Below are 14,930 nucleotides of genomic sequence, written 5' to 3' on the forward strand. Positions count from 1 at the left end.
TACTCTAAGTGGATAGACGCCATTCCGGTGAGATCCATGACAAGCTCAATGACAATTGACAAGCTCAGAATATTGTTCGCTTCGACAGGACTACCGGAAGAAATAGTAAATGATAACGGGACACAATTCACATAAAGTGGATTTAAGGTATCCGATCCATATTAGCCCCAGATTCAATAGAATTGAATGTATCATAGATATGTATGGAATGAATACTCAGTTTATTTAGCACTAATTTTCTCTTTGAGTATCAGAATGTAAGAGTGGGACATGTCCTAATTTATGACCTTTTTCTGCCCTTGACGAGTTATCTCCCTTTGATTTTACTAAATAAAAAATAATTTTAAAAAAATCTGTCTGGTAAAAAAAATATTTCTAATTGTTTTACTATTCCCTATGAACAAATACATCTTCCCACCAGAGAATTTTTTGATATTTGTACATGTAGTATTTATTTTTTTAATCAAAAAACTTACTTCCTTCCGTAGACTTCAATGCAATCTTCAATAATTAATTTATGCTAAGGTAATAAAATTTTGGAAAAATTCTCTTGGTAAATCCCTTTTTACTCTAAAATGCTTTAAAATAATATCAGGATATTTTACAAACAATTGATAATTAAGGTTAGAATATTTGGTCCTAATATGGGTTGGATACCTTAAGGAATTTGCACGACTTAACAGAATAAAGCATACATTGGTACAACCCTACCATCCACAGTCAAATGGATTTGCTGAGAGAGGTGTGCAGATAGTCAAAAAGGCATTCAAATGTAAGGAAGTTGATGGGAAGTCGCAATCCCTCGAGCATAAATTGGCTAACCTCCTTCTTTAACAGGTCGGAGAGAATACTCGAAATCGGGTATTATCCGTGAAATCGCGTATAATACCCGATATAAGGGTATCGTTAAATACGCCAAATCGGGTGTTCCGTGCAATTTTCTATAAAAATTAAAGAATAAAGCAACGGCGCATTATGCCAGTTACTGATTCTTGTACATCAGTTTCTTGTGGATTATTTTTTATTAAATCTAATTTATATGGTTGTCAAATAGTCAAATAAGTTTAAAAGCACACGACAAACACTGCTGGGGTAACAAAGAGTAAACAATGTCGTTATTATTTTTCAATGTTATTTCTCAAAACAAATAATTTCACTTCGTTTATCTTTATTTCCCATTAAAGTATTCCATAAACTTAATTTTCTAATTTGTGCACTATTCACAAAATGTGAAATTTTAAAGAAATTATACGACCAACGCCGTGTTATGTATTTTTACTGAAAAATGTATGACGTCCCTTTCACGTGAAATATAAATTATTCCTAACAGTTAGAGAGTACAGTATATGCGAGTCATAATTGTATATCTCTGCCATAATAAAATACCAACAGTTTAATAAAGAAGATACTGAAATAAGATTAAATAAATATCCACGGGAAAACATGTTGAAAATAGCCAATTGAAGGTGAGTATATTTTAGAGATATATTTTTGTCAATTTAGCATGGAAATCTTTATTTAAAGACACCCTAAAATTTTTTAGTTGCATTTTAATCGATACAAGACTATGCTATTTTACCTTAATTTTATGCATCAGTGTGAAAATTGAGAGCGAGAAGTCAAGTGAACAGGATTTTTTTTTTGGAGGGGGGGGGGGGGCAAGGTTATAGATAAAAGTCAAATGTGTACATCTTTTGATGAGCTTATTATACATTGAATTTCTCAATATAAATCGAGGTACTGTTATATTCAAATATGAATTACATAGTCAAGTTTTAACATTTCTTATAGTTTTTAAGTTTATGAACATGTTGATGAACAAACTGAAATAATGGAGTGTTCAAGTGCGCCTTGGAAATTCTTGTCCTACTTTTTGGGAATATAATTCCTCATCGGATATTAGTAATTTCATGAAAATTGTAGCCACTTCTTTCTATATTATTCTATTTGATAGACAAGGTAGATTTTACCTTCTGTTATCTATTTTACGCATTCTCATCGCTAACCTTAAACCTATTATAATATATGTAATACAACGCACTATCCGATTGGTTCTAGACAAAATGTCATGGTTTTCTTAAGTACGGTAATTTTATCTGTGATACTTATTACTCATGGCAATAACATTTCCTACTCATCTATAAAACATTTCTCCCCTCTTACATTTGATACCTCAAAACTTTACCCACAAATTCATTTTAGTCAGTAAAGTTTTGAGGTATCAAATGTAAGAGGGGAGGAGTGCAGTATTTGTACATGTTATTGTATTTGTAATCGGGATCGAGATTCAAATTATTTTGTTCATGAACAATTGTTCCCTTTAGATAAAAATAAAAACAACGCGTGTTCTGTTTGTCTAGCGCACTGAATGGTGTTTCTCGGGATTTTACAAGTTTTATATTGATATATCAAATTAAATTTTTAGGAAAACCACTGCTATGCTTTCGATGAAGTGAAAATAATACTTTACCTCGTGCTTCTACCATCTCATTTGGTTTATTTAAAGAGCAATTACAAACATTTTTGGCATCTTTGCAGGTAACCCTGTTATAGTAACCAGCGGCAGCTTTGAAGAATATCATGTAATATTCTTCTTCTTCTGAAAGTATTGATCCTTGTTTTGTTTTTGATATATATGTTTCCCATTTAACGGCACAATCTCCATTAGATTCCTCCAAACTAACTATATAAATTGGCCACTGGAAATAATTTGCAGCTGCAGAGAGTTCGATGTTATCGAACTCTACCCCATCTTTAAGGAGGTTTACGAGCATTTCGATATCAATGGTTGTCTTTTGTTGCATTTTCTCTAATGAGGGGACATAGAGATGTTTATTTTTTTCTATTTCTAAAACAAGATTTTGTAAGATTAAATCAAATTTTTCTTCTGTTCCAAATATTTCCTGGCTGATACACCTGCAGATTGAAAAAGAAATGTCAGACAAATGGTCTATCATTCTGTCTTTCATTTCAGGGTGTGATAAAACTAAGGCATGTTCTGAAGTAAAACTGATTAAGGGAACACGTCTGTGTTCATCACAAAAGTAACTTGCTAGTTGATCTGTCTTTACAACTTTTGTTAGTCTTTCAAAATGGGAATGTCGTTCTGCTCTGGGGATGGTCATAGAATCAGTTTTTTTACTATCTGGAAAATAATGTTTTACAATTGTTAATTGCAGTTTTAAGTGCAACAAATGCATTAATAGAATGGAAAAAAACAACAAATATTGCTACCACGTATAACTTAATAGGTAATTCGTTATTTTTTCTATTTTTATTTTTTGATACAGATTTTGCACAAGCTTTTTATCAAAAAAGAGTCTCAATAGCTCCTCAGGACACGCAAATGGTACTTTAAGCAAATTTGAGGTAGAGGCTCCAGCCGCCAAAACTGACCCATCTAAAAATTAAAATTTATTTTTCTGATGTGTTAAGGATATTTATTTTTCAAAAATAACTAATTTGTTCATAAAAATTAATTTAAGGAGAAAATAAAAACAATTTCTTATGGCCGTTAATAGTTAACGTAGACAGTAAAATGTAGTGTCATTACCTAATACACAAATGATTAACATCCGTAAAGTTCACTAAGTTAACAACACTCAATGATATTAATACCAACAGTTAAAGTATTTTAAATTTATTTCAGTAGGTTGCAATCGCTAAAATTCCTTTGTAGAGGTATAATCGTGATGATATAATGGTTGTTATGGCAACAAATTTTGCATATAATTATGCCGCTGGTTGCATCAATATCTGAAAAAACTTGTCAATTTCATCCATTTTCAAAGCATTTATGTGACTTGTTGCAAAAAAGAGGTTATCAGATGAGTAAATAATCATGACGAATTCTTACAACTGTGTCATTTTAGTAAATATACAAGATTCTTCTTAATATATTAATTCTTCTTAATATATTAATTCTTCTTAATAAAGGGTTATATATAATACGTACCGTCCATGAAATATGACTTACATGTATGAATCCCAAATCTCATAGAATTTTAAGTACTTGTAGTTATGGATATAAAAGATATACATGTAATTATTGCCTTGTTACTGAGATATAGGGGATTTAGCAACACAATCGCCTGTGTTTGTTTGTGAGTGAGTGAGGGAGTAAGTGAGTGAGTTGAGTTAATTCTGTGCGAAAAGGGAAGTGATGAATTTGCATCGGGATCGATGTACAATAATGCCTTGATCTTAAGATTTTCGAGAAAATACTTCGCCTTACATTGTCCTAGTTATTCTTTTGATTTACATGTACATAAAATTATTAAGTGAACATTTCCAAACTTTTTTTTTCATTTTGTTAGTATGAAAAATATATTACTAAGAGGCTCATGGGCCTTATAAATCACCTGAGTATCATGTAACAAATTTTCTAACAATTGAATGTGGTTCATGTTTTAAACCAGTGGCCATGAAATTCAAAATTTTAAAAGAGGAACCATCTCTTATCATAACTATATACTTAGCATGCTTTACTTAATACCCAGAGGTTGATAAGAGTAACATTTTAAATGTATTCAAAATTTACCCTTGGTTTCCACTTGCTAAGAGATAGTTTCTGGACAGTTTCTCTACAGTGTAAGTGGCAACAAGGTGTAATGCTTTTGTGAGAAAGGTTTGTTACTTTCCCTAGTTTTTATTAAGGCTCAGTAAAGATTTAACGTAGCTGAAAATCTCACTTTAAATAAAAAAATTCCTATACTTATCATGTCAGTCGAGACACATAGCAACGAAAATTTATTTGACATATGTTTCTGGTATCAAGTTCTAGGAATGGGTGAAATTTCATAAAAATCGGTGACCTTGTGTGGCAACAAAGTTTAAGTGCACGTGGTTACAGAGAATGGCTCTTTTAACGAGGCCGAGTCTAATTTGAGTGCGCATGACTTTGCGCAGCTGTTAAATTTCATGCAGTCATTTGTGCGACAGTGGAGCTTTGCCAAATATTTTGATTTTAAAACAAATTTAACATCGTCTGTTACCCCCACTGCTCTAAAAATGTAATTTTTAACAAACGCTGAAAAGGCTCTAACGACTACAATTTTCGGTTCTTTAAAGCAATGAATGACGCAAAGAATGACGCATGACTGGCTTGTATGTTCAAGACGTCCAAGATATTATAATACTAAAATCTGATGACAGAACATCCAAAGAAACAAAATAGCAATCTAAGCATTGGTATTTTTACTGAAAAAAATCATATGTACCGATAATTCATCTGCACTGATATTTATTAATACCGTAATATGGCAAATTTAGAGCTTTTTGGTTTTGAAAAAATAAACTTAGAAATAAATCCCTAGATCAGCCCAGATGGTGAACTTTGTTTAAATATAACTATTTGATGACTTTTTACAATAATTTTATCTAATTGAATGAATAAAAAATCTCTAAGGCAGAAATACAAAACATAATATGGAAAAAATGAGATAATTTTGCGCTTTTCCAACAAGTTGCAATGGCCCCATAAGAAATTGGGGATAGTGAACATTCGATTTTTAAATCTTAAAACAATAAATATAACAGTAACAATCAAATAACAAAAATTTATCACAATCCCTAGGGTAGAAATAATTAGACTTGGCCTCGATAAAATTCATTGAAGGAGAAAAAGATAAGATGTTGTAGTGTTAGAGGATTATGGAATTTGATGGATATTTGGGTTGTCAAAATACTAATTGCATTAATATAAATAAATATACGTTTATTGTAATCGATAAGTGTCCTCCTTTTATGTTGAAGTCTGTTATATTGTTTTGCGATGTATTATAATGGTCATTTTGTTGCATGTCTAAGAAGGGGCAGAGATTAATCAATCAACATTTTTTTATAAAAAATCCGGCCTTGCGACGCGTTACTCTGCCTCTTCTCCCACCAACAGCCTTGGCGGACGGATGTTTCAAGTAAATTGTTATTTGCCTCCTTTCACCTCGTCTCCACCAAATTCTATGGTTAAAATTTTATCTTTTACCGTTCTCAGACCCATTTTCATGATTTTTCGGTAAAGCCTAAGTTGTTGTTACTAGAAATTTGGATTATCTCCCTTTACGAAATTGATTTATTTCCCATCTTTATATGTTGTGTCTAATGTGTTCTTTATAATAATTTTGAGCATTTCAAACGAATTATTAAACCTCACAAAATGGCAACACACGACAAACTGTTTTACACAGCCTTTACTCATTGAAGGAGAAAAGGATACGATGTTGTAGCGTTAAATGATTATGGAAAGAAGTAAGCAATCAGATAAGTATTTGGGCTGACAAAATACTTATTGCATTAATATAATAAAATTATTATTGAATACTAGTTGGCTTTGTAAAAAAAAATTTTCCAAAAATAAAAGGAATAATTTTCTTAATTTGTCTTGTTTATTTCAAGTTTTTAAAGCCTTCTGTACGCCTTTGTCAGAAGCGGATCATGCAGAACACAATTATCGACTATTAAAATAATGGTTATAGAATTATAATGTTGTCCAGTAAATATAATTTTGTACTTTTTCTTTATCTTTTGTAAGAGCTAAATTTAAGTGATAGATGAGTCTAGATCTGCGTCAGCAGGGCGATTTTGGCCCTTGAGCCCCTACCTCTTTTTTTGATGACTTAACGGGTATTTTTTATGTCAAATGATCATATCAAAAGAGTTTTTCTCAGTTACACATAGGTCGAAAAAACGTCGTTTCTGAGGTTGCACCACCTGGACATACCATTGCTTACAAAACATTACTAATTTATTTAAAAATAAAATTCATGATTTGTGGTTTATTTTTTGGATAGAAAAGATGAGGCTTACTAGATATTTCAAAATTCATTAATGTACCTTAAGCGGTTTTAATTTTATGGCGCTAGTCCACGAACTTTTTGATAACCCCTCGTAATATTGATCTTGACAAATAAAAACATAAAAGGGAATTGGGGATCTAGAGTGACAAAAAATTACGATATATTACGAATATATTGAGAGGTAGTAATACATAAATGAGACAAAAGTGTTTTAAAAAACAAATACAAGCTTTTTAAATCATCCTGAGTCAAATGAAGGCACTTCAGCGCAGACAGAATATACATGGATCCATATAATCGCTCATTTCCTCTCTTATCAGTTGTGATTTCTATGATTAGTTCTAAAGAAGACGTCGCACATCGCAACATTTCCTTGACAAGTGTACGAAAGGCATCCTCGTTTCTTTGCAACCGACTAATCTGGTTGTTATTATTATTTCTAATCATTATTTTCATTTTTTATTGTAATTATTGTAATTATTATTACTGTAATTATTTTCAATAATTTTTTTTTATCCCCCGTAAACGAAGTTTCGGGGGTATAGAGTTTTTGTCGTGTTGTCCGCAAAAACTTTAACCTTGCCCATAACATTTGATTTAGTAGAGCTATGACTTTCATATTTCATATGTATATTCCTTGTGACAAGACCTTTCTTGGGAAACCACCTAATTTGACCTTGTGACCTTGACCTTGGAGTTTGACCCACTATACATGAAAATTTCAAAATTTTACTTTGGCCATATCTTTTGAACAGTAGACACCAGGACATTTATACTTCACATATGTAATGTTTGTTAAAAGACCTTTCACTGGATACAACAACCTTGACCCTTTGACCTTGATCTTGTAGATTTCCGTAATTGTCAAAAAAACTTTAACCTTGACCATAACTTTTGAACCGTAAGGGATAGGGCTTTCATTCTTCATATATGGAATTCTTGTGAGAAGACCCTTCATTGGATACCAAGAACTTTAACCCTTTGACCTTGACCTTTGAGATTGACCTACTATAAAAAAGCAAACCTTGACCATAACTTTCAAAGAGTTAGGGCTAGTGCTTTCATACTTTACATATTTGATCCTTATGACAAAACCTTTCATTTGATAAAAATAACTTTGACCCTTTGACCTTGACCTTGGAGTTTGACCTACTTTTTAAGAAATTGAACGTTGACCATATAGGGCTAGGGATTTCATGCTCTACATAAGTATTTTATGTGGAAAGACCTTTCATTTGATACTTATTACATTGAGCTTTTGACCTTGACCTTGGAGATGTTCGTACTTATTTAAAAAACTTTAACATTAGCTTACTTTCAAATTTCTTAATTATTTTCTAATGAGAATACCCTACTTTTGGTACCAATTAATTACATTTGCAATTTAGAAAAGCTTAATCTTTGCTATGTTCCCATACGGGGGCATCAGTGTTTTACAAACACCTCTTGCTTTTTTTCTTTTCTTTTTTCTTTTTTTTTGTACGAAATGAACGAAATAAACCTTAACAAAAGGCCCAGGGGCCACAGCGCTCACCTGAGCACATCGGCTAGGAAAAAGCACATATCAGATCAGAACTGAAAATTTAGTAACGTTGGAGGGGGGGAGAGGAAGGGCTTAAATTATCCCCCAACCCCAGGGGATCATGATTTGAACGAACTAGAATCTACATTACCTGAGGATGATTCCATATAAATATTACTAATCATGGCTTTGAAGAACTTGATAAGAAGATTTTAAAAGGTTTCCCTATATATTCCTTTGTAAAACTTTAAACAACCATTATGGCCCCACCCTAGCCCCGTGGTCATGATTTGAATAAACTTGAATCTACACTAGCTGAGGATAATTTCACAAGCGTTTCATCTTTCCTGTCTTAATGGTTCTTGCGAAAAAGATTTTTCAAGATTTTGCCTATATAAATTCCTATGTAAAACTTTGATTGGCTATTGTGGCCCCATCCTAATCCCTGGGGTCATGATTTGAATAAACTTGAATCTACACTACCTGAGGATGATTCCACATGAGTTTCACCTTTCCTGGCCTAGGGGTTCTTGTGAAGAAGATTTTTAAAGAATTTTCCTATTTATTCCTATATAAAACTGATCGGCCATTATGGCCCCATCCTATCCCTAGGGGTCATGATTTGTACAAACTTGAATGTACACTACCTGAGGATGATTCCACGTGAGTTTCATCTTTCCTGACCGAGTAGTTTTTGAACAGAAGATTTTAAAAGATTTTTCCTTTATATTTCTATGTAAAACTTTGATCGGCCATTGTGGCCACACCCTACCTCCAGGGGTCATGATTTGAACAAACTTGAATTTACACTACCTGAGGATGCTTCCCTATAAGTTTCATCTTTCCTGGCACAGTTGTTCTTGAGAAGAAGATTTTTAAAGAATTTTCCTATATATTTCTATGTAAAACTTTGATCGGCCATTGTGGCCCCGCCCTACCCCCGGGGGTCATGATTTGAACAAACTTGAATTTACACTTACTGAGGATGCTTTCATCTTTCCTGGCACAGTGGTTCTTGAGAAGAAGATTTTTAAAACATACCATCAAATTTTCACTATTTCTCAATTATCTCCCCTTGAATAAGGGCGTAGCCCTTCAATTGAACAAACTTGAATCCACTTCACCTAATAATACTTTGTGCCAAGTTTGGCTGAAATTGGCCCAGTGGTTCTTGAGAAGAAGTCGAAAATGTGAAAAGTTAACGACAACAACGACGACGACGACGACAGACAACGGACAAATTTTGATCAGAAAAGATCACTTGAGCCTTTGGCTCAGGTGAGCTAAAAAAAATCACATGTACTTAAACATTTATTTAACTTCGGCATTTGGAAAAATTTATGTTCCTTCGAAACAATATTTAACTTATAAATAAACAAATATGATTCGGTTCAATTGCTTTAAGAGAATAAAGTTGAAATTTCATCTAGAGCTAATTATTTAAGCTGTCTCTTGGGCTTTTGGTCTCTTAGGCAACAGAAGTCTTCACACATCAAAGACAAATGATACTAAATTTCATTTTAATAAATATTTAAAGTTGTGTTTTTAAAGCTATGGTATTTTTAAGTTTGATCTTTTTTGTCTTTGACATCATTTTGACATCAAAATTCACCCTCCGTGTGCTCCTTGTCATGATCGAGAAATAACGGAATCATCCGTTGACAAATAAATATGTGCATGTGTATGAATGATAAATTGTATTAATTTTGCTGACAATATCATTGTATTGACCATAGAACTTACGGAATAATGACTTTTAACGAGACTGCTGAAATCCTTGTTTCATCAACTTGTTCGTCAATAATTAACCTCGTTTTGGAAATTGTTTATTCGTAGAACGTGCTTTTGCCTATCGAATCAATTGATATGTATAAACTTCGTATGCAGGCGATGAAGATATATTGCTGTATAAGTAAGGGAACTTAACCATAGATACGTTAAAGTTATCATGTTTATCATAGAGCTTGTTTCTTAGATTGCCATAAACGTCTTTTCAAGTAAAATATCCAAATATGAAACAGATGTGTCAGAGTCTGTAGCCTATTTTATCTCAAGCTCACCGGGATCTATCTTATCGACATAAAAATGGAAATTACCATTGTAACTTATTTTGGAAAAGCTCAATTATGACAGAAGGAAGCACGGATAAACAAATTAAATTTATAATCCTTTTTTCCGCAAAAACTGGAACCCAAAATGAAGAGATATATTGTTGACATTAGAACCGTATCGGTTGTTTAAATATTTTCTGTATATTAATTACCCTTTGTAATGAAGTAAGGAATTTCTGGTGGTAGATAACCACAGTTACATCCATTTTCAGGTATTATCCTATTATATTTGAGGTTTTCCTTTTCAGCAATTTGAAGTAACGTGATGTAAAAATGGCATCGAGTTCTTCTCTCTTTTGGATGAAAAGATACCCAACGACTGTGTTCTAGAAAATATTTGAACACATAGATATCAGTCTTCAGATTATCTGCTGCTCTCTGTAGAATGGTTTCATCATTTTCGTTGTCTTTTACACATAGAATATCCCTGGAAAGAAAAGGACATGAGTATTTTTATTCTTGATTGTAACAAAAGAATTCAACGAAAAGATTTTCCCAAGTTTTGGAGTCTGGTTGTGATGCAGTTATTCTTGGAATATTTAACACTCATGTCTGAATGCCCTGACTGCAAACAACGTAAAATGATATCAAACTGTGGGTTGATTTTTTAAAAATATTTTCTAAAGGATGGCAGAAATAAAAGCAATGATGTATGCCAGTGGAATGATATATATTGTTTGACATGTTTTAGATGTAAATGAACAATATAAGGTACAGTTTGAATTTTATTGTGCCCTAAAAATTTAATGATCTTAAAAGTTATGTAATTGGCTTTAACAAGAGTTGAACAGAAGAATCATTAAAGAATATGGCATGAAGGAGGACCATTCTCGAAATATGACGTCATTCATTAGGTACATTTCTAAGTTTAATGAAGAAAAGCCTCAGAATGACTCATTTCTGTGCTTATTTTTCTTTAGAAAATAGTGTCTGCCGCCGTTGCCCATCGCAGTTTTGGGATGTATTATGTAAACTCCTTTGAAAATTTACATACTAGTATCTTAAAATCTTTGTGGGCGACCGTAGCAGAGTATGTTTTATGGAAGAAAATTCCACTGAAAATTGATGTTTTTTTGCACGTTTGTGAGTAAATAAGGAAAATGTACAAATTAATGACGTCACAATTAGCATTAAAGAGGTTATACTTAAAATTGAATATTCCGTTCGCATGGAATTCCTATGAATCAGAAAGAATAAATATTAATTTCTTGTGTCACTTTTTATTTTTATAATTCATAGAATTTATTTTTGCTTTCACATTTACAGACTATGTACAATAGATTTGTTTACATTCAATACATACATATACTATATAATTTTTCTTCCATATAATTTATATTATATACTTTATACAAATTCTCTTTGGTAAATGTTAAATACAAATTCATTTCATAAAGCTGCAAAAGATATATGACATTCATGTATATTATGAATCTTCATTGTGAAAGCTTTATATACAAAGAAGTAAAGAAAGGGGAGGGGTGAGGAAGGAAAACAAAGTGAGGTGGGGGAACAGTTTTCACTATTTTACCATACTGGTACATTTGAGTATAAATTTGAAGAGCATTATAGCATATCACAAATAATTTTCCAGTTCTTTTCATATTCTGAAAATTTACAATTTCTTAAAAGAATGGCCTTTTCAACCAGTATTCTATCTACAATTATTTTTTCTAACATTACTATACTTAATTAAGGCAAATTTTTAAACCTACTGGCAAAAAAAAAATTGTTTAACAGTAAGTATTATTATATTGTGTAATCTATACATGTTTTAATTGTTGTATTTTCCAAACAGTATATCTTTTCTATCAAAATTAATAGTAAAATGGAAGTTTTTTTTATAAACCACTCCTCTATATGACATCATATTCTTTTTACACGGAAACATTAAAAAAATTAATGCTCAATTGTTTCAAATTCTTGTTTACAAAATGAGCAATTAGTTTAAGGTTATAAAGGTATTTATTTGTTGCAATAATCCTGTGCAGGATTTGAAATTTCATCCACTGAAATGTTGCCTCTTTTGTAACTTTGAAAGGTAGTTCAAATATTTTGTTCCATTCTAACTCACCAAAAGATATTCCATTATTTTCCCATTTTTCTAATGCTTTAATTGTTTGCTTTTTCTTCTTGATGAGTATATTGTACATATCTTTACAACCATTTGTGCTTTTATAAAAAATGTAAATTGAATTTGGGATAAAGGGTCCACTTTCTTCTCTTTTTTCAATATCAATACTTTTCAATATCTTTGTAACAGCTATTTTTAAACCGGTACATTCTACAAAATTAGTTTGTACATTCAGATTATTGAGGTACTCGAGGCTTATAAATTTTCCTTCAACGTCAAACAGATCTCTTATGAAAACAAAGCCTGCATCAAAATAACTTTTCAAAAATACAGAGGAATTATTTATTTTAATTCTTGGATTAAACCAATTATGTTCATGAAGAATTTGAGAAGTACATGTTTTTTGACTACCGCTGCAGTCAATGATTTTTACCCAATTAAGTAAAACCTCTTTCCAAAATTTGTTGCTAATTTTATTACACATCTTAACTATAAAATCTTAACCTCTTACCCAAAGAGATTCAATTTTCATTCCTAATTCTGATTCAAAAAGTTTTAACCATTTTGTGTCTGAGTAGATTAGTCTTCGGATCCATGTTGATTTTAATGCACACAAGAAATCCATATAATCAATCATTTTCAACCCCCCATTTTTATAGTCTTGGATTATAACACTCTTCTTGACCTTATGTACTTTACTTCCCCATAAAAAATAATAAAGGTCTTTCTCAAATTCATCGAGCAATTCCTTATTGGGGTTTGGAATAGTTAATATCAAATGGTTCATCTTTGGTATAATCAGGGATTTAATCACTGTTAATCTACCAATGGGAGTAAGTTTTCTTAATTGCCATTGTTTTATCATTCGCTTTATTTCATTTAATTTTGGGGGGTAATTCAGTTCAATCATTTCGTCTAAATTAATAGAAAACTTTACACCAAGAAGATCAAAAGTAGAATTATTCTAGTCTAACTTCCATCTCGAGTGATGAAAGACTTCTTTAGAGAATTTTTTACTACCGATCCACACCATTTTTGTTTTTGTAAAATTAATTTTCAGTCCAGATACAATTGCAAAATAATCAAGCTCTCTTAATATACCATCCATAGACTGTGGTGATCCGTCAGATATAATTGAAGTATCATCAGCATATTGTGAAAGTTTATATTCCTCCCCATCAATTACAATTCCTTTTATGTCTTTATTATTTCGAATGAGAATCCCAAGAACTTCAGCACATAGTAGAAAGAGATGTGGTGAAATTGGGTCCCCCTGTCTACATCCCCTTTGTGGGAACAAGTAATCAGAGGAAATTCCATTCTGTATGACACATGATTTGATTCCATTATAAAATGTTTGGATCCAATATTTAATGGATTCCCCAAAATTAAAAAGTCTAATGTTTGGTATATAAACTTCCATGATATAGTATCAAAAGCTTTTTCAAAGTCAATTTGCCTGGAATCTGTTTTTGTTCGGTGTAATGCATTAAATCATAAACTAGTCTAATATTTTCACCTATGAATCTTCCCTTCAAAAAGCCAGTTTGGTACTTATTTATTATCTTATTCAACACAGTTTTTAATCGTTCAGCAATACAGCCTGAGGCTATTTTATAAATCACATTCAATAAACTGATTGGGCGCCAGTTCTTTAAGAATTATATTTGTTTTCCTGGTTTAGGTAGGCAAGTTATTAAACCTAATTTATTTGATTCAGTAAAGTGTGATAATTCATACGAGTTGTTTATTGCTCTTGTAATGAAAGCACCTATATCCTGCCAAAAAAATTCACAGGTGAACCCATCTGGTCTAGGGCTTTTCTCATTTTTCATAATTTTCAAATAATTCAAAACTTCAGAATTAGTCAAAGGGCCTTCGAAACTTTCTGATTCTTTTTTGTTCAACTTCGGCACATCATATATCTTTAATTTTTCATAGAACAGCTAAACTTCATTCAAAATATCAAATTGGTCAGTAATTATAGTTCCATCTTCCTTTTCAATTTTAGGTATAACTTTACTCTGATGGTTTCTAGACTCAAGGCTGGTAAAATATTTTGAAGGTTTTTCTCCCTCTTCTATCCATTTCACTTTTGCTCTAATACATTGACATTTAAATTTTATTTTTCTAATATTCTCTAATTCTTCATGTTTGTTTTCTAATTCTTCAGCATGTTCTTGCGACAAATTCTGTTCCAGTATAAATATTTCTTTTTTCAGTTGCAATTCTTCTTCAGTTATTTTCTTTTTCTTAAAAGTTGAATAAGAAATTGATTTTCCTCTTTTTTCCATCAATAATGTATCTAGAAATAATTAATTGACCACTAAGCATAAATTGAATTTCATCATTTTCAATAGAGTCAATGTTATTAAAATTGTAGATAGGACAAGCGTATTGTAATTTAATGTTTTTAATTTTTTCTTTTA

At 31.6% G+C, this 14,930-nt stretch overlaps 1 protein-coding gene across 1 annotated transcript in view; it reads right to left on the bottom strand.

The window, feature by feature from the left end:
• Nucleotides 1-2,470: 2,470 nt before the first annotated feature.
• Nucleotides 2,471-14,930, bottom strand: part of LOC134282099 (uncharacterized) — a gene marked incomplete at its 3' end in the record, with an annotated part of 30,812 nt that continues 18,352 nt past the window's right edge. Inside the window, exons 4-5 of the mRNA XM_062764546.1 lie at nucleotides 10,580-10,854; nucleotides 2,471-3,145 (exon numbers count right to left, since the gene is read on the bottom strand). Of these exons, the coding sequence (XP_062620530.1) occupies nucleotides 2,471-3,145; nucleotides 10,580-10,854 (950 nt within the window). The remainder of the gene's footprint in view (nucleotides 3,146-10,579; nucleotides 10,855-14,930) is intronic.

This window comes from Saccostrea cucullata, unplaced genomic scaffold, assembly GCF_032062105.1.
Source record: "Saccostrea cucullata isolate Sc308-1 unplaced genomic scaffold, CSIRO_AGI_Scuc_v1 ctg5563, whole genome shotgun sequence".
NCBI classification, from domain to species: domain Eukaryota; kingdom Metazoa; phylum Mollusca; class Bivalvia; order Ostreida; family Ostreidae; genus Saccostrea; species Saccostrea cuccullata.